At 38.5% G+C, this 20,033-nt stretch overlaps 1 protein-coding gene across 2 annotated transcripts; it reads right to left on the bottom strand.

Annotated features, from left to right (window-relative positions):
- Positions 1–323: 323 nt before the first annotated feature.
- LOC102226756 (solute carrier family 41 member 2-like) lies at positions 324–15,965 on the bottom strand. Of its 2 annotated transcripts, none has more exons than XM_014470319.2 (11): positions 15,907–15,965; positions 13,973–14,414; positions 13,506–13,613; positions 10,915–10,986; positions 10,671–10,815; positions 10,025–10,171; positions 9,702–9,849; positions 8,850–8,929; positions 1,397–1,528; positions 1,065–1,213; positions 324–988 (listed from the first exon to the last, which is right to left on the bottom strand). In XM_014470319.2, exons 2-11 carry the CDS (start codon positions 14,342–14,344, stop codon positions 821–823), a joined length of 1,521 nt encoding a protein of 506 aa, XP_014325805.1. In that variant the 5' UTR covers positions 14,345–14,414; positions 15,907–15,965; the 3' UTR covers positions 324–820. The 2 variants fall into 2 exon arrangements, with proteins under 2 accessions (XP_014325805.1, XP_023200869.1); XM_023345101.1 differs by lacking the exon at positions 15,907–15,965 and having other exon boundaries at positions 13,973–14,041; positions 14,167–14,891.
- Between the last annotated feature and the right edge of the window lie 4,068 nt (positions 15,966–20,033).

The raw sequence follows: 20,033 nt of genomic DNA, 5'->3' as shown, positions 1-20,033 counted from the left end.
ATCGATTAAATTTTGTCATAAGGGTGTCTATATGTCTCTGTATTAATAAACTTTAACACAGTTGTGTTGCTTTTGGAAAAAAAATCATTTTAAAAAGGACTTTTGATGATGGAAAGTTAGGCTATTTTCCAGGATCAGCATGCCTTCTCTCCTATTCCTGAGTGGAAAGAGCATTTTTTTTTTTTTTTTAACCCCTCCAGGGGGTCTTTTGTGGGCTCTAGTGTCCCTTATATCACAGTGGGCTGACAGGAAACAGGGAAACAGAGGGGGGAAGACATGCGACAAATATCGTCGGGTCCGGGAGTCGAACCCGCGACGGCCGCGTCGAGGACTCAAGGCCTCCAAATACGGGTCGCTCTAACCGCTACGCCACCACGGCACGCCCGGAAAGAGCATTTCTGCTGGTACGTAGTTGCACCCCCATAATAAAAGCCCCAGGCCTCAGCCCTTTATTTATCTTGGGACTTGAAGGTTGTTAAGCAACGCAAGCATCAATGCTCTTCTGTAAATCCCTTATTAGTGTTATTAGTATTTTAAATACTAACGTTTAATGTTCAATATAGATTATCACCTAAAGCTACAGAGAAGTTAGAGACAAGTATGTATCAAACTTTCTTCAAGAATAAATTAAAACCTATTTTTGCTGTTAGGGTTAGATCTTAGCCCTACAATAAACATTCTCTTTGCAGTACATCTGCTAACCATTTTTCTGACACTTTGTTTTCTCCTTCTCACCTCAATGAGTTTTAAGAAGATTTTGCTGTTCTATGTCTTTGCCTGGGCTTCTCATTGTTTGGTTATTATCTTTAATCCATACACTTCATGAGTTTCCAATACACCACAGCAAGAGAAAAGCAAGTGAGAGGAGAGCCGTTCCCAGAAGATCTCCCAGGGCTGTGAGGTAGGGTATGGAGTAACTGTCTGGGTCTTTGCCCCTCCTCCACAGACAGTGGACCAGACAGTCAGCAACAATAAGCAGCAAGAAGACCTGAGAAAAAGAGGCAGGACACAGAGATCAAAGCATCAATAAAACCACCCCGTGGGGAACGCCACGGCTTACTCACCTGTGTCAAAGAAGCAGATAGGAATAATACAGTGAAAAGAAGACTGGGCAGCGTTAGGCCTCCTTTTATCACATGAATAATGTGTACAAAAATCAGCTGACCAGGAAGAACCAAAAGGAGCAGAACCTGAGCAGATCGGTGGTGTGCACCTGAAACAGCAAAGGTAAACATTTAAATATGTGCAATGGTAAATTTAATTTCAACAAATTGACTTTTAAATAAAATATTCTATAAGACAAACTATGTGGGGGGAAAACACTGGTTAGATGTTCAGATGCAGCAGACAGGTGTTAAGGAACATTTTGCATATGAAAATATTTAAATGAGAAAACCTGAGCCAAAGAAGGTTTGAAAGGGGTTGAAACAACTTCTGGAGCCCACAGGGAGCTCTCCAGGAGAGTAATTCAAATGCAGATGAGTTGAAATTCGACTAGCTTGTACGGACACCAGGTTCCCGCCCACACCTCAAAAGAAAAACCAAAGCAGATGAAAGGGTTAACCAAAAATGACAGAGAAAGTAAATAGATCAAAGTATTATTACAATCAGGGAATGGTGTGGATTTACAAGGCATTGTAAGTGCCTTAAATAGCAGACAAATTACTACAGCTCATTGGTTAGAAATGACATGGAAAAGGCATCTGAAGCAGTTTCTTTGGCGTTGGCATTAAAATGAAGTCATTGTATTGTCTCTTTATCTCTCATGACGTGCTTGACTCCCCTAGAGAAAGAAGATATGTGTGCTTACAGTCTGTTCTGTAACCAAGAAGATTAGCAGACTATGTGAATGGAATGAAACCCTCCCTATAAAACTGTAAGCTGTCTCCTGCTCAAGGCTCTTTCTCCTGACTGCAATCAGTGAGCAGAGGCCTTGAGCCCTGTAAAGGCTTCGAATAAATACTGATTAAGAATATAACTCTTTCTCTGGTACTTTGGGTTTTGAAACAGTTTGCCCTCACTCTTTGTTAAAGAAAAATTTCCACAACCGTTTGTTAAAGTGTTGCCAACTGGTATAAAACTGTTGGTAACACTTTAAGTTTAGGAGGAAAATGAGAAGTTTCACTGTGTGAAAACGTGTCACCATATCAATATGAGCCATCTTCTGAAGGAAGATGTCCTCTTTCACTGCAGGGGACTGCAACGGTGAGACACAGGTGAGTGCGTGAAACCTTCATTTTCACTGGCAAAGGAAGGTACTTGTGAAAACTGGCATGAATAGGTGAGATCTATCCAGGTCGTTGCAGAAAACAGATCATGATATCCTGGGAGACATAAGTGACCTCGTATTTTGATTTACTGAGAATTATAAAATGTAACGAGTGATAATGTGTATGCATTAATGATTAATCATGTGGTTAATGTAAAATAATTATGAATTAGGCTTGATGTCGATTTTATATAATAAATAAGCATGTATCTTAGTTAATAACCGATTCAATGAAGGATTAAAGTAAGAAATATGATTGTGTACGATGAATTGTGAAGAACATACAGCACATGCAGAGCTGTGACTAGAGTTACTATGAAATTGTGAGAGATGTGCTGGTATGCAACTCATGCTAATATAATCAGAGTGAGATTTCAAGGCCAGCGTGGAGTCAAGGCAGGAACGGGAGGACAGGGAACTCCAAAAAACGGAACCAGACAATTTCAGCAGAGCAACAATTCAAGAAATTGTTAAAACAACATCTATCTAGGAGGCAGACATCAGAGCAAAAGTACAAGTTTATTACAGCAAATGCAATTGGAGAAAATCACATTAACACACAGTGAGCGTCAAGAGTGAACACACACGAGTGTCAAAGGAGTCTGAGTTCTCTGTCGCTCAGGGCTTCCTTTTATACAGATTTTACCACACAGCCTGTGGCTGAGTTCCTTGAAGATACAAGAATAGAAAAAAACAAGAAGTACAGGCAGTTTCTGACAAATAAGTCACAGATGGAACAACTGCAACCTTGAGGCGTCGACACTTTAACCACAAACTCCTCTGCATTAGGGAACTTATCTCAGCTGATTCTACTGATACGTTACTGCAAAGTCGACAGTTTCATCTCTAAGGCAGTTGGGTAGAAAAACCCATCTGTTGTCCTTTGGTTCAACTTACAAGTTTGCACCAGTGTAGGTCAGGGGCCCCAGAGTAACCATTGGCCCTTTCAGTGAGCTCAATTGTGGTCAGGCACTTCCTGTTGCAGCAGCCTCCAAAAGGCAAACAGTTTGTCACACAGAAACTGCAGTTAGTATCACAGCAAGCTGTGACCTTTAATGCATTGGATATATATAATATATATGAGTAAAATAATAAAAGTATTCAAGCCCTTTATGAAATAATAGTCATTAATAACCCATTTCGACAAAATGAAACCAGATGGCGAGCTGACATAGAGGGAAGTGAGCCAGCTGTCAACAGGTGTTATGCCGAGAAACGTATGCCTGCAGAGAATTGCATGCCCTGTCGCGGGAACGCGCATCGCTCTAAACTCTCGCATATTGATGAGAAAACGGACTGAAATATGACCGAAGAGGAAACTCTAAAAGATATTCGTAACATTATCACGTTTCTTAACCACGTAAGCCCTAAAACGGTGGCTTTTATATCGCAGATTAATTGAAATAAATACGGTTTTTACACCTTTATTGAGACATGAGCCGAACGTTTTTCAATCAGTGTCTGATGAAAATGTTCGCAGATGGTTTGAAATTCCCCGATTTTTCTTTTAACACCATAATAGCTTAAAGCATTACAAAACAGAGGCCCATTATGTAGAATATTTTATATCCTCCTTAACTGTAAAGTCTGTTAATGTAGGGGCGGGGGTATACATTTTAATTTCTGAGCCTTCCAATATTTGCATCCCCTGTCTATTGTCCTGTTGATATGAAACTTATAGCGGTAGCTCAGAGAACAAGTGTCATTACATAGAAAAGGTGAAATCCCTCTTCACTATTCATTTCTTCAAGTTAGCCATTTTGGCATAGCAAATTATTAGCTTGCCAATATATGCAGGCCCTATATATTTTTTCCCAAATATTATTCTACTGATATAAAACTTATACCAGCAGTTCATAGAACAAGTGTGATTATGTAGAAAAAGTTATTTCACGCTTAACTCTATTTCTCCATGTTATCAGGGGATGCATTTTTCAGCAAAGCCTATTATTAGCCTGCCGATATTTGCGGGCATGCATGTCCCATGTTTAGAGCGATGCGCACTCCCGCGACAGGACATGCAATTCTCGGCAGGCGTGCGTTTCTCGGCATAACACCTGGCTGGAAGGGTTGGGTAATTTCCACGGGGAGAGTGCAAATGTTCAAGAAATCAAGTAGGCTGATATCACATTCACAACCATGGTCTGAAAAGGCCCCCTATGGTCCCCCTGAGAAGGGGGACTCCATTTTTAGTCCCGGGAGCTATAGTCAAGCCAACACGAAGATGCAGACAGAAGATCAGCAGAGGATCGCAGCCTTGAGCCACGGAAAGGTAAAGACTCTACTCTACTGAAGGGGAAAAGACCAACCAGCCCACAGCCCTGGTTCCTGATTAGACTGTGACTCTGCACTCAACCCAAAGATCTCCAGTTTGCTGCAACAGACTTGGTGAATAGACAAAGATCACTGTGTGACGGAGTCTTATCAGACAGGTATTCCTAACTATTTGGTTATTAATTTCCTGACAATCAGGTGTTGCCCCGATTTGTTCATTTTGATTTTAATGAATTCATTTTTATAATAATTGCTTTTAGCATTAATAGTTATTCATAGCCAAACCAATGTTGTTGCACAACAAGTGGAGCACTGCCTCCCAAATTCATAACTTTCCAACTTGGTTTGTGACATCTTTTAAATTAAAAATGGCGGTTTCATTGTATTTAGCTTTACTTGCCTGACTTCTTTCATGTAATCATACATGCTAATGTCGATATACAGCCTTATCTTTCTACTTTGTCACTTAATAAACTTTTTAAAAAAACCTCTGTACACTGTGCTATGTGACTCTTGCTTTGTTGTTTACGTGAATTATTTGTGACAGTTTGAAGGTTCTACGTTCACATAAAATAGTCAAATATCTTGAATATGATGTTTTTGTCTCCTTTTGCATTTTGTGTCACTTTCCTATTGGTTTGTGTTCTGATTAGTGATTACTATTTAGTCAATTTGAAAGAATTGATACTGAATGCGGAAGGAGCTTTTTTTCTAAAATGGAAAGTATAACATTGGCCAATGGGACAAAGTCACAGGACCTGTCGGAGGATTTGAGTATACTATGTCACCGGCTATAGACAACATAAATCAGGGGTGTCAAACTCCAGTCCTCGAGGGCCGCAGTCCTGCAACTTTTAGATGTGCCTCTGCTGCACCACACCTGAATAGAATAATTAGGTCATTAAGGCTCTGGAAAACTGATCTACACAAGGAGGAGGTCATTAAGTCATTTCATTCCAGTGTTTTGTACCTGTGGCACATCTAAAAACTGCAGGACTGTGGCCCTCGAGGACTGGAGTTTGAGACCCCTGATATAAATGGACAAAAAGGAAACATGAACGTCATTTGAAATAGAGAGCAAACGTCACCTTCCCTATGCACTAAACATTTACATGATGACAAATGTTACCAATCTCACAACTGTGAGATTAATGTTCCGTAGCTGTCTCAGTAGGTACTGTCGAGGTGAGAAAATATCTTTGCGGAGGGGTAAAAATACTTTAGGGTTTGAAAAGCGGTGCAAATTAACATAAACAAAGTGTGTAAGCAACCCTGAAATCTTGGTTTTTATCCAGGGATAGAAAGTTATGAAATTTTGGGTTCAATGGGCCATTAATAGATGGAGGGAAGAAGACAAAAAGTAGCCAGTGTACAAGACAATACTTTCACACAGACTAGGTGGAGGCGCACCAATAATTATCATATACAGTCTTGGGAGCTGAATGGCTTGCCTGATTAAATAGAGACATTATGACAAACAGGGACCATATACACAGAGCAGTGAGCAGATAATCTGACTATGTGGTTATTTAAACCAGCGGTTCTCAAATGGGGGTACGTGGAGCTTTTCAAAATATCTTTAAAAAAAATCAGTAGGCTCCTCATAATAAGTCTTGGGAAAAATTATTTAGTAAAAAGTTTGATAAAATATAAATGTGTGTTCATGCACTGAATTTTATATTCAGTATTTAGTTTCAATATCCTTTAAAATAAAACGGTTTGACTGGTTTTATACCTTCCTGGTGGTCACCGTCTTCTGTTTTTCTTTTTTGATTAACCATGCAATGTTTGCAATATGGATGTATTTGTCAGGTTCACTGATATAAGTTGTTTGGCTTTAATAAATCAGACAGTGATTTTACAGCACTGTACCTCTTTCTAATTCCAAAAATGTTTTGCCCGTGTCAGGGGGTACTTGACTAAAAATATATTTTTAAGGGGGTACATCACTGAAAAAAGTTTGAGAACCACTGATTTAAACCATCACTGATATATTTGGGTGTGAAGAGGCAATGCAAAAAAAAAAAACTATGAATAGTCAGATCATCTGCAGGAAGTGTTTTGTGTTAGCCATGAGATGATCTCTGGTCATTTTTGTTCCTGTATTGTGCATTCATTTGGTCAGAGATCAATAAAGCAATACACTTAGATTCCTCTAAAAGGTTATTCCTGTCCAACAAAAAATACCCTTCATTTAAGAAGATCCTCCTATGGCTTTTTTTGAAAAATTATTTCCAACCCTGCTCATCGCAGAGATATATAGCATACCTTACATCACACTTTGATGGAAAGTTTGACAGGTTGAAAAGTTCAATCCCCATCCTATCTCCAGAACCATTTCTCTGGCCTTGGAATTACAATGAAGTTATTAAACTGTGTCTTTGCCTGCAATCTCATGACATATATATTTATTATCATGACGTGCTTGATTCCCGTGTGAAGAAGATGGGTATGCTTACAATGTGGTTGTAACTAAATAGATTGTCAAACTATGTGAATGGACTGAAACCATCCCTATAAAACTGTATGCTGTGTTCTGCTCGAGGCTCTTTCTCCTGACTGCGATCAGTGAGTCAGTAAGTCTTTGAATACTGTAAAGTCTTTGAATAAATACTTATCAAGAATATATCTATTCTTCTGGTTGTGTGGTTTTTGAAATAGTTTTTCCTCAGTCTTTGTTAAAGAAAAGTTGGTAACACTTTATTTGACGGGGTGTGCATAAGACTGACACTGTCATGAACATGACATAACACCTGTCATGAACATAAGGGGAAAATTTATTTATTTTTTAAATGTCACATTGATGCAAAGATGGGACTTTTAATGGACTTTCAAGGCATCTTTGCATTAAAAGTGTCATTATTGACCAAATGACACTTCATGACAACAGTTATAGACATTCATAAAGACTCCTTCATGTTCATGACAGGTGTTATGTCATGTTTATGACAGTGTCATGTCAGTCTTATGCACACCTTGTCAAATACAGTGTTACCAAAAAATGTCCTCAACAAACTCCTCCTCCATTCCCTGCACTCACACTGCAATTCCAAGTTAGGTCATTTCGTTCCTGGCATATTTCTTGGCACACCTCCGACCCTTACAAATAATATAAACACATATGAATACCTTTGTCCATTTCACTATAAACAGTTTTTTTTAATTCTCTTTTCTATGTATGCACTTCAATTATGTGGCCAAAATAGATCTACTAAGGCCATACAAGATTTCACACACCTCACATACTGCAGAACAACCAGATTCAACAACAGCTTCTCATCTCCACGCCATCAGAATACAGTACTGCTAAATTATGTGCATTTTATGATTCATACGTGAACCATCTGTTCATACATGAAACATATCTTCATGTATGAATCTGGGGGGAGTGCGTGGAGTTGCATGGGAAGCCAATGGCCAGGCTAATTTGGAGGTGGAGTTGGTGGTGACCTTCTAATCATTGTCCTCCTACTAATGCTTGAGCGCTGTGTCACAAACTGAGAACCTCAAAACACTTTCCTGCTAGGAAGCAGAGTTCATGGTTCCAAGTAAAGCCAACCAGGTTCTGGAGTAGCCAGGGGGCACCAGACTGTCACATTACAACCCTCATAATTGTATGTTGATATGATGTTTGTCCCAAATGTCTTGGTGATCATCAAGGTGTGTTTTGTTGGTGCCAGAGAATCTTAGACATGGCATTCCAGTCCGTTTTAGGGTGAAAGATAAAAGTGATTTTATTTTGGGGAAATTATCTATGACACAAACATATGTTTGAAGAATGTGGCCAGAAGTTAATGAAAATAAGGTAATATTACAGTAAATACCCCACCACGCTACCTAACTTCAGGCTCTGACAGTGCTGACTCCAACAGCCCTTAAAAAGAATGATAATAAATGTAAGCCCTACCTAAAAGTATGTAAAATGACTGATTCAAAAAGAGAAACGCATACATGAGGTGAAATGTGTTTAAAGCAATGTTTCATGTTTTTATGATTTTGATTTCTAAGGTAATCCTTTAGATTCTCTAATAAATACAATCAAACATGATCACAAATTGGTTTCATTTAAAAAATGTTGACAAGTTCATTTTCATTTAACTTGTGTCTTGTCATGTCTTATCATGCCACCATATTTTTTTCTGTTTTATCATTTAGCGTTACATCCTTGCACAAGTTGTGGAGCAATCTTTTACACTACAAAAAATTTAGGTTTCTTGGACTTTTGTGGAATATGATTCTTGTAGCAAAGAACTGTTGCTAAAGAGATTTGTATTGTGAGTAGGATATATTGAAAGTAGCAACTCACCATTTATTACCGGTGCATAAACTACAATTCCAATCAAGTTTGGATCTGACACAGTCTTGTCCAGAATAAGCCCTCCAATACTGAAAGACAAATCACAAGTTAGAGAGACCTAATAAGCACCCTTCTGTCAAAATTGAATCAGAGTTTGCTTGATGAGTGATTAATGACCCGTGACTAATTGATTTTAATTTCCGGTCACATGACCCCCCCTCCCCCATTAAATATGTCATCAATGCAGCACATTGTTTTCTTTTTTGGGTGAACTCCTTCTGAGCTCTATGAGTTTTATGAGTAATACAATTAAAGTATATAAAAAAAAACAATAAGTGTTAAATAATCAAGAATAATATACAATATAGTATATTTAAATAGAATGTTGTAATTAACTCCGGTTTTGCTCACCAAGCCGTTCGTGTTTGTGCGTGTGTCCGGGCAGAATACTGGACAGGGAGAAGGTTGAACTTTGAACATGTCCCTCAGGATGTCTCAATGCCATACAGTGTTTAAGGTGAACTCCTTCTGACCTCTATGAGTTTGAATTAGCCAATAGAAGCAGAGACAAGGGGTTCGGTGTTAGAAAATCAATACCAATATACAATATAATATATTTAAATAGATTTGGGGTGTCTCCCTGTCCACGCACAAACACGAACGGCTTGGTGAGCAAAACCGGAGTTAATTACAACATTCTATATGTATGATACTCTGGAGCAGAGATTGTTTTTTTTTTGGTTTTTTTTTATTGAGTGGTATTTATATGTTGCAAATTTTCCAACAATTAACTAATCAGTGATGAAAACATCAAGAATTTTAAACACACGTTGAACCAAGTGCAAATGCAGAGATGAATACCTGCTGATGACCATGGCTGTAATGATTGGTTCCCAGCCTGAACGGAGCAGGATGTGACTGGCAGGATGTTTGGAGGAGATCACCATCCAGACAGGAATCAGACACAAATACAGAAGATCCACCAGGTACAACACATATGGATAAAACTCTATCAAAAAGTAGGAATTACAATTATTTTAAATTACCAATTCCACTGTGAAAGATGCTAAAATAGTTTGAAAGGTGCCATTAACTGCCAAAAGTACATATTGTGAGTAATGTGCAATAGCTCTTTCGACTGCGTTAGCATTCACCATTCAAACCAGTTTTCTCAGTCCTCTTACCCATAAAAGAGTAGAACCACTGACTAAAGCACGCCAACAAAGAAAGCGTAATTAGATCGCCAAAACTGGCTGCTATGGGCGTGGCCACATTATCAGGATTGATCCCCATCCGCTTGGAGCCAAAGATCACTCCCACAACAACAATGCCTAAAGAAGGTTCCAGACAAGAAGAAGTTAGAATAAAATATCAAAAAGTAAAACTTGGATGTTGCTGTTATTATATGTAAATTTAAAAACATTAGTTGTTTGTAGTTTAAATATGCTAGTCAAAGTTATTAAGAAGTATCTTAATACTTGTATTGTTGAATGTTGAAAGAGTCACTTGCATGGTGCTGTAAGTTCTAAGATTACACTTAAAATTTAAGGGAAATAAGTCAAAAGTTCCTGAAAAGTAACCAGTACGGTCAAAGAACATCCTAAGTTACAGGAAATTCCCTGTAACTTTTGGAAAACACTGCATAGGTTCATATTTTCCCAATGTTGTCGGCAGTTTAACTACCTGACTCAGTTGGATCTTTAGGAGCTCTTATTACCATCTGTGTGTCCTTTCCCTGCAGACCACAGCTACCTGGTTGACCCAAAGTCCAGAAGCATATTGTGCATGCTTCTGCACAATATGTTGTGGGGTTTTGAGAACAGTGCTTACCTTGTAGCAGTGATGCCAAAAAGGTAGTAGAGACGCTTGTTGAACAAAGGAGTACTATATGGCTGAAGGGCATCTGTCCATCTGCCATCCAACCCAGCAGAGTCACCATAAGAGAAGCCAACAGACCCAAAACTGTGGCTTGGAGCTGGGAAATTTGTCAAATGAAAGGATCATTAACTTTGAAAGAAAAAAGAAATCATTAGTTCTTTAGTTAAATGAACATGTAAAGGTAAAAAAAATGCACCTGTTTAAGTGCAAGGTTTCCACCAATCAGCATCCACCTTTCTTTGGTAGAATCAGTTTTCCTGGCATTTACCTAGAAACAAAGATTTATAAAAACAGGTGAAAAAACAAAACAGTCTAATGTTTTATCAAAGAACCTATGGAAAAACAATAAAATGCTTCCATTTTATTGTTAAACTTTTGATAGGTGACCTTTGACCTTTCAGTGAGGGCCGTTAATCGGATGTCTGGTTAGTTGTCTTATGCCACCGGATAACCTGAAACAGGATGTCCGGCAGTCAGACATTTCACCACCAGATTGTTTTACACAATACCCAGAAGTGAGACCAGGAATGTCTGCCATTGATGGGATTAAATGTTTGGGTTTTTTTTGTTTCTTTTGACAGGTGACCTCTAACCTGTCAGTGAGGGAGTTAACGTACAGCAACAGGTCCCATTGGCAAACTGGATGTAGCAGTAGAATATTACAATTACTTCTGTGTATTAAGTGGTCAAAATGGAAGAAGCTCTGGTTCACAGGATGCCTGCTAATCTGACCTTCACCTCCCCTAAGTTTTCACAATTCTTAATACACAACAATGTTAAATACTTTGGAAACTCACAATCTGTGATTAACAATCATTTCTGTCTCACAACGCAAATGAAGATGTTCCTTTAGCAACTTCCTCTTTGCATTCTCTGAACATATATTGTCCCTGTAATTCAATCAAAGTTTTCCTTTAAAGGTTTGATTGGCTCCAGTGGCCTTTATTTGACAGTGAATTGATAGGAAAGAGAATAATGAGAGAAAGGGAAGATATGCGGCAAAGGTTGCCAGCAACGTCCGTGTCAAGGACTAAGGCCTCCATGTGTGGGTTGTGCGTAACCCCTGCGACAACACAGCACCCCAAACACTCAAAGTTTTCTAACACATGTTAAAAGTCCAGCGTATTATGCCGTTACAACCCCCCACAAGACCAATAACGGTCAAGTCTGGCACTGGGTGTAACACAAAAAGAAGGCAACCTAAACAGTTGGTGTCAGTACCAAAAATATAGTTTAATTTACAGTTCAAGTAAAATGTCACTCACAGTAGACAACAAGCACAGGGAAGCTTTAAACTTCAGGGTCTCCAAGGCCAAAACAACAAACATAACATCCCACTCTTAATTGTAAAATAGAAACACTTTCTAGAAGAGAACCGAAAAAGAAAGTACAATACCTGAACTCCCTGACTAACCAAAAACAGGAGAAAATAGTTAAACAAAATGGCAGAGAACCCCTACCAGCTTCCACTGTGAAAAGAAACAAAACTTTAGTTATACACTTGATGCTTCACAAGAATGCTCACAGCAGCAAAACCATACAAAGTCTCCACAAACAATCAGCTCACTGACAGGATCACATCAGATCAAGGCCCAAGGAAAAAGGGATCTGACATCTCCGGTTGAAGCTCTTTATGGGGTGGCTGACGAGCTCCAACACATTGCACCTGTGGCAGCCAGGTAAAGCTGAAACACAAAGACAGAGCTCCCTCATGAAGAGAGCCCCTAGAGGTCAGTGACCGTAACATATGCTATTTACTGTGGCAATTTATTTCGTACAATTTCTACCACAGTCAGTGAGCAGACATCCACCCAGTCAGAGAAAGAAGACTGTGGATCACAACCTGCCTTCTACTTCTCACGTTCCAGAAAGTCCGACCAGACGGGGGTATGAAAGCCATGTCAGTTTCCAAAGCCTCCACTTAGAATCCTTCTGGTGCAACTTTAGTTAAAGACAGGTCTGGTTAAATTGATTCATATTAATGTTTGAATATTCTGTGCTACTGGATTACACTGTTATTAGCTCTTGAAAAGCATTACTAATTAAAGAAGGATTTAAAGTTTTAGAGAGATTGTGGAGCTTCAATTATTTCAGTCACATTTTATCTTAAGGTGGTTGTAAAATTGTCCTGCTGTGAGGTTCGTAAATGTATATGAAGTTATTAAAGTTTGTGTTAAGCCCAAAGTTAGTAAGACAACACCCCTGGGGTTCCAGACGAGTCACTAAATAATACCTGCTTCAGAGTCAAGAGCAAGTTGAAAAATAAAGGAAGAACAATCATTAATGGATGCAGTTGGTGAATCCTAGTTGACTCCAAGGCTACTCAGTCAGATAAATCATAGAAGGAAATTGGCTGGGACACTCAATTATGGGTAATCATTAGTTGGGAGAGTCTTCCTCAATAAGCCAGCTAAATAGATTTTCTACAAACCCTCATTATGTAAGACTTGGCAGGTTTGGGAATCTCAAAACATGTTGGTTGGAGAGCTCTTTAAGTGTTAACCTCTCAGAGTAAGGATATATGAGGAGAGGGGTCAGTTCATCCTATAACTAAATTGCTAAAGGACAGTTGTCTAAATATTATTTGGGTAGTATGTATATTTATTGGCATCTGCATTAATTAGAGACAAATTTAGATTTTAAAAATACCGATTGTTATACATTGATTCCACAAAGGACCAGACCCAAATCAAGCAAATCAACAAAGTCTAAAACCCTCTGAGCAGAGTTGTGCTTCTGTTAGCTGTCACCCAACCCTGTTGTCACGCTAGCATTCAAAGAACTCACAGCAGTGGACAGTCTCGATGCCATAGTCATTTCCAGGTTCCCTTTCATACCTAAAATAGCTGGGACCAGAATCAAGATCTCAGAGATCTCCTGGAAAACATCCCAGCTCTGCCACAAAAAACACAGAAAACAGCTTAATTAGACCATTGACTCCAACTATGATCTGAAAGAGGCAATTATATTTATTAGAAAATATGTTATTTGTTTTCACCTAACAGCATGAGGCTTGAACTCTCTTATTTTAACCCCCATTTACTTACTTTATTGATCTCAGTGCACCACAGTCATTCTTTCTCTAACAACACAGTTTCCACCAAGTCTTTTCCCAAACTTTTCTTATTTCAATCCTTTTTCCACCAAAGTTTCTCAAACCACCCTTTTCACTAACTTTTCATTTCTTTACATTTCTATTAGGTTTGCATGTGTCTTCGTAACCTTGGCTGATTTATCTGTATATGCTTTCTCACCTGCACAACATCAAGCAGCATCCCAGCAGAAACCGTCCCGAGTCCGGCCAGCACAAACGGCACCAGAATCTGTAACACCATGGAGCACACCGATTCTGTGGGTCCACTTGAAACTTGTGCATCCTTTGCTCTCATGGATCTGCTGAATCTGGACACATTCAGAAGCTCATCAGAGAGCAGAGGGTCTGACTCACTGCAGTCCTGAGATTCGCCCTCCAAACCATCACTGACTGGAGATAAACTTCCATGAGAGCCACAATGGCTTCCAGAGAGCTGGGAGACGGATTGGACTGAGCCATAGTGCTGACTGCCATGTGTTCCCAAATGGCTGCTTTGGGACAATGTCCTGTCTGGTGATTTTGGGACAACCATGGTGAAAGGTTGGTCTCAGGGGATGCTTCTTCTGCTGCGCTGAGTGGTGATTTTGGAACCTGAAAATTGTCTGAAACACTTGAGAAATTAGTCAAGTAATAAATTGGAAGAACTCTAACACTCAAACCTAATTAAGTCCCACTGCTGTACTGTCTACAAAATGTATTAGTGTGAACTGCTCACAAAATGTCCCGTTAGAATAGGATAAAAACTGCATGTGTTCCCCCCGTTCACTCTTTTATATTTGCCTGAAAAAGTGGAGAGAAAGTAGTTAAACTTTCTGAAACTTTCTAGTGGAGCTTCGATGAATGTGGAATGATGAAGAAGACCCAGCCAACGCCACAGTTTGGATGCAGATGGACCCTACAACTATGAAAAGGAAGGGAAAAGGAGGCAGACAGTAAGGAGTCCTGTGAGAGAAAAATGTGTGACGGTTGGTTGAAGTCAAGGGTTAACAGATTAATTACATTTGTGTGGGGGTCAAGGGTTAAGGTTAACAGGTGTGACAGATGGTGACGGTCACATGTTATCTTCTCGTTAGTATAGTGGTGAGTATCCCTGCCTGTCACGCGGGAGACCGAGGTTCGATTCCCCGACGGGGAGTGAAGTTTGTTTCAGGTCCCTCTTGAAAATGAGATCTAGATCTCAACGGGATTTACCTGATTAAATAAAGGAATATTAAAATATTATATATATATATATCAAGGGGCTTAAAATATGAAGGATGAGATGGTGACATCAAGGTTAGGGGTCAATGGATGAGTAATACGAAATGGACATCAGGGGACAAAGGATGACTCAAAGAGAGTGCAGTCAAAAGTCAAGGGTTAATGAATGAGTGATAGAGGTGGGAGGGAGGCAGTGTCCAATTTCAACACATTGATACTTCTTTAACTCTCTTAATTTGAGTACTGCAATAGCTTAACAAAAGCTTCTCTTTAAATTATTTCAATTATTAACTTGAGTTTTTCAAATCACTACTTTTATTTTGAATGATTTCTTTTTGGGGAAAAATAGTTCATGGCTGTTATTTCAGTGTCATCTGATGGCATGGATTGAATGCATTATCATTCCTCATGCTCGTTTACCATCAGGAGCACTGAGGCCACGTTGTATGATAAGAACAGGGTTATTCATTTAAAATTCTGTAGCGATAAGCAGGAAAAAACCCAACAAGATTATCCAGTTAGTGAGGAGGAATGGTGCATAAGTGCAACTTCATCGCAAGCTGTAATCATGTTGGAAAAATACTAGGAAATGGTGAAAATAGTTCACATGGTAAAATATTCAAAATGTCTAACATATTAAAGTGTTGAAAACTGAGTTAATGAAGATTAGGGGCTAATGTGTAATGTTACACACATACAGAAATGTCTGAAGGAAAGCCACAAGCATCAAAGAGTGTCAACATCATGAAGCAAAAATCTTCTCATCCCAATACCACGTACCTTGGAAAGACAGCCGTCTCTCCACATTCAGTCTCAACCCTTAATGCAAATGTCTTCATTTTCAAATATCCACAGCCTTACCAAACAGAGAAGTGAAAAAGTAAAGTGTCTTACCGTTTTACATTGCTGGAGTGACTTCTACTCTGTGACACTGCTGCACAGCAAGACTGTCTTCATCTGAATGGTGCAGTCAGTATCCACTGTGGCATTCCTTCAAATAAACACTCACATGCACGCACACAGGACCTCATCTCACACACTCTTACCCTTGTATGAAACAAATCAGTGCCGTACACACACATTTGGAAGCTGTTTGTAAGGAGTGCTTGTTGCATTAAAAATGCCTGATGACAAAATTTTTAACACCAATAGTGCTAATCGTCCAAATCAATTCTGGTGCAGTAAATCCTTCAATTTAACCAGTAAGAGGAACGTTTCGTAAAATACATTGTTTGTTCAATTCACTAAAGACACCTTGTCATTATACTGGACCCAGACACAGACAAAATATGACCTTATTGGTGATATCATACATATATTTCAATTATTACTTGAGAAAACGATAACTTGAGAAAAAGGCTCTTCTTATATGCACTTTCAGAAAATACACAGGCCTTCTAAATACAGCTAATTAACTAAAGGTGTCCTCCTACCTGAGATAACCCTGAACTTGTTAAGCGCCTCACAAGTGGCACTTAACAAACGCTATTATAGCGCACTATTATATAACACTATTATAGTTTATAGTGTGTTAAACTATAACCCCCAGTTATAGTATAACACACTATAACTGGGGGTTATAGTGTGTTAAAATGAAAACCGGTTGTGTTCTATAGATAAAAATAATTCTTCTTGACATTTAGTAAAAAAAAAAAAAAAAACTGGATAATAATAATACAAAAAGTATAAATGTTTTTGACCCCAGAGTACTTTCATCGTGACGACTTCGGCACTCAAGACAAGAAGTGGCGACTTCACTGAACTCAATTTCCGGTGAGAAGAGAAGTAAGTGTCCTGGTTGGAGAAACTCGTTGGGGGGAGTGAAGAGGTGTTGAGCGTCCTGAGTCGAGGTTCCGGGACGGAGAGGAGGAGGACTGATTCGCTGAACTTCGGTGTTAAATGCGACTTAATTCGGAACATGACGACGTTGGATTTGGAAAGACGTGACTGTAATAGTATGGAGTGTAGTGACGAGGAAGGAAGGAGTGGTCGGAATGAAGATAAAGAGTGGGAATTGGTGGGAAAGGGTGGAAAGAAGCAGCGAGCTGCTGAAAGAAAGAGAAAAAAAGGAAATGAGGAAAGCACTGAAGACACTGATAATGAAGGAATTGAGGAAGGAAAAGAAGCACCAAAAAGACAAAATCTGAACATTATAATAAGATTTGATGAAGGAGAAGGAGTCAAGAAGATTGATCCACTTAAATTAACAAAAGCACTTAAGACACATGTTGGGGAAATTAAACATGCTAAAGTACTGAGAGATGGAAATCTTTTGATTGGCTGTAATTCTGAAGGTCAGGTTGAAAAGGCAAAAAAGCTTGGATGGGTGTGTAAAGTCAAAATTAGAGCAGTTGTTAAAGTGGGTGAAAAAAGAAATAATGAAAGCAAAGGAATCATAACAGGAGTGCCGTTAAGTGTTGACATGAAGGAATTAGTTGAAAATCTGAAAGAAAGAAACAAGGAAGTAAAAGGAGCACGAAGAATGACAAGGGGTACAGAAAAGATTGAAACAGAAACTGTGTTGCTGGAGTTTGAAACAAAAGAAATGCCAAAGGAGGTTTTCTTTGGCTTGATAAGATTTAGTGTCAGGGAATATGTGCCCAAACCAGTGAGGTGCTTCAACTGTCAGGAATTTGGCCATATTGCAAAAATGTGTAAAGGAAAAAGGAGATGTGCCCGTTGTTCTGGAGACCATGAATATGGTAAATGTGGAGTTGGAGTTAAACCAAAGTGCTGTAGTTGTGGAGGAGAGCATAGTGTCGCTTTTTGGGGATGCGAGGTAATGAAACGACAATCAATGATACAGAAAACAAAAGTTACGCAGAAAGTAACGTATGCAGAGGCGTGTAAAGTAGTTGAGAAAGAGAAACAAACTGGGAAATCTCTAACAGGAGAAAAGCAAGTAATTTCAAAAATTATGGAAATGGTTGAAAAGAAAATTGAAGAGGAAAAAAAGAAAATGGTGACTTTTATTGCAGGAGTTATAAATGCAACATCGGATGTGAAATCAAAAACGGAAAGGATTCAGATTATTGTAAAGGCAGCGTGCCATAGTTTAGACTTAAAGAATATTCGGTGGGAGGACATAAGGGGAGAACTGTGTAGTCAGGCAAGTCAAGAAGGATAGTCTCAATATTACAATGGAATGCCAGGAGTCTTCTGTCAAATGGGCAAGATTTTAAACAGTTTATTTACGAATTAAAAGAAAAACCTGATGTAATTTGTATACAGGAAACTTGGCTGAGGCCTTTTTTGGATTTCAAATTGGATGGATATATTGCAGTTAGATATGATAGAGAAGAAGGAAATGGGGGAGGGTGTCTTTCTCTGATTAAAGAAGGTATTCCATATAAAGTTATTGGAAGAAAAGGAGATTTGGAGTATGTTGCAACTGAAATATGGGTGGAAGAGAAGGTACTGTTGGTTTTAAATTTTTACAATCCTTGTAAAAAGCTTGAGGTAAGTAAACTTGAAGAGATGGATATGAAAGGAAATGTTATTTGGTGTGGAGATTTTAATGCACATCATTCATTATGGGGTAGTGAAAAAATAGATTATAATGGGAACATTTTAGAAGAATTTCTAGATAGTAATAATTTGGTTTGCTTGAATAATGGGAAGAAGACAAGAATTGATATAAATTCAGGTAAGGAATCTGTACTAGATCTGACATTTGTTTCTAGCTGTTTAGCTCCACTATGTGATTGGCAAGTTAAAAATAAGTCATTTGGTAGTGATCACTACATTATAATCAGCAAAATAAGGATGGGCCAGGTGCATAGGCCTGAAATGATAGGAGGGAAGTGGATATTTGAGAAAGCAAATTGGGAGGAATTTTATAACCTATGTGATAGGAAAATTTTAAATGTTCAAAATGATCAGAGTATTGAAAGTATGAACCGAGTGATTAGTCAGGGTATTTTAGTTGCTGCAGAGGAGGCTATTCCAAAAACATCAGGGAAAAATAGGAGAAAGTTAGTTCCATGGTGGAATGAAGAGTGTAGGATAGCAGTTAGAGAAAGAAATAAAGCATTTAAATTGGTTAAAAGGTCTCATAGTTTTCAACATTTAATTGAATATAAAAAGTCACAAGCCAAAGTCAGGAGAACAATAAGGAGCACAAAAAGAGAATACTGGAGAGGTTTCTGTGACACAATTGGCAGTAGTACAAAACTAGAGGATGTTTGGGGGATGATCAAAAAAATGGGAGGAGATAGAAGGGAATGGAGTTATCCTATACTAAATAAAAATGATACAGTAGCTGTAACTGACAAGGAAAAGGCTGATATGTTAGTGAGAACATTTGTGGAGATACATAGTGGTAAAAATTTATTAGGTAATGAAATGGAGGGAAGGGAGAGAACTAAAAAGGAATATGATGGCATCTTAAGAAGAAAGGAGAATAATAATGATCTGATGAATTATCCTTTCTCTATTGGAGAGCTAAAAAGAGCTTTGGATAGAACTAGGAATAGTGCTCCAGGTAAGGATGAGGTGTGTTATATTATGCTAAAACATGTAAGTGAGGAAGTTTTAAATAAATTATTAATTTTATTCAATAAGATTTGGAAGGAGGGGAGACTGCCTTGTAAGTGGAAAGAAGCTATTATTATTCCGTTGAAGAAACCTGGGAAAGATCATAGTAACCCTGTAAATTACAGACCAATAGCTTTAACATCTAATCTGTGTAAACTGATGGAAAGGATGGTGAATGAGAGATTGACACAATATTTGGAGTCAAAACATTTAATTGCTCCTTATCAGAGTGGTTTTCGTAGAGGGAGAGGAACAATGGATCCTATTTTATGTTTAGAGGATGATATTAGAAAAGCTCAGATTAATAAAGAAACTGTTGTTGCTGTGTTTTTTGATGTGGAGAAAGCATATGATATGTTATGGAGGGAAGGGCTAATGATTAAATTACATCAGATAGGTATAGGAGGTAATATGTTTAATTGGTTATGGGATTTTTTAAGGGATAGAAATATTCAAGTTAAAATAGGATGTCAGTTTTCGGAAAT

The sequence above is a fragment of the Xiphophorus maculatus genome, chromosome 2, assembly GCF_002775205.1.
Source record: "Xiphophorus maculatus strain JP 163 A chromosome 2, X_maculatus-5.0-male, whole genome shotgun sequence".
Lineage (NCBI taxonomy): Eukaryota > Metazoa > Chordata > Actinopteri > Cyprinodontiformes > Poeciliidae > Xiphophorus > Xiphophorus maculatus.
The sequence above is the reverse complement of the archived record's forward strand: the minus strand, read 5'-3'. Positions and strand labels throughout refer to the sequence as shown.

What these genes read in the sequence shown, in the direction of transcription:
- LOC102226756 (XM_014470319.2), bottom strand. Translation starts at nt 14,344, where the DNA reads ATGGTTGTCCCAAAATCACCAGACAGGACATTGTCCCAAAGCAGCCAT. An exon ending in CATCGAGACTGTCCACTGCT is followed by an intron (nt 10,987 to 13,505) that starts GTGAGTTCTTTG and finishes CTTTGTTTCTAG; the next exon opens with GTAAATGCCAGGAAAACTGA. An exon ending in TCAAACCTTCTTTGGCTCAG is followed by an intron (nt 1,214 to 1,396) that starts GTTTTCTCATTT and finishes TTGCTGTTTCAG; the next exon opens with GTGCACACCACCGATCTGCT.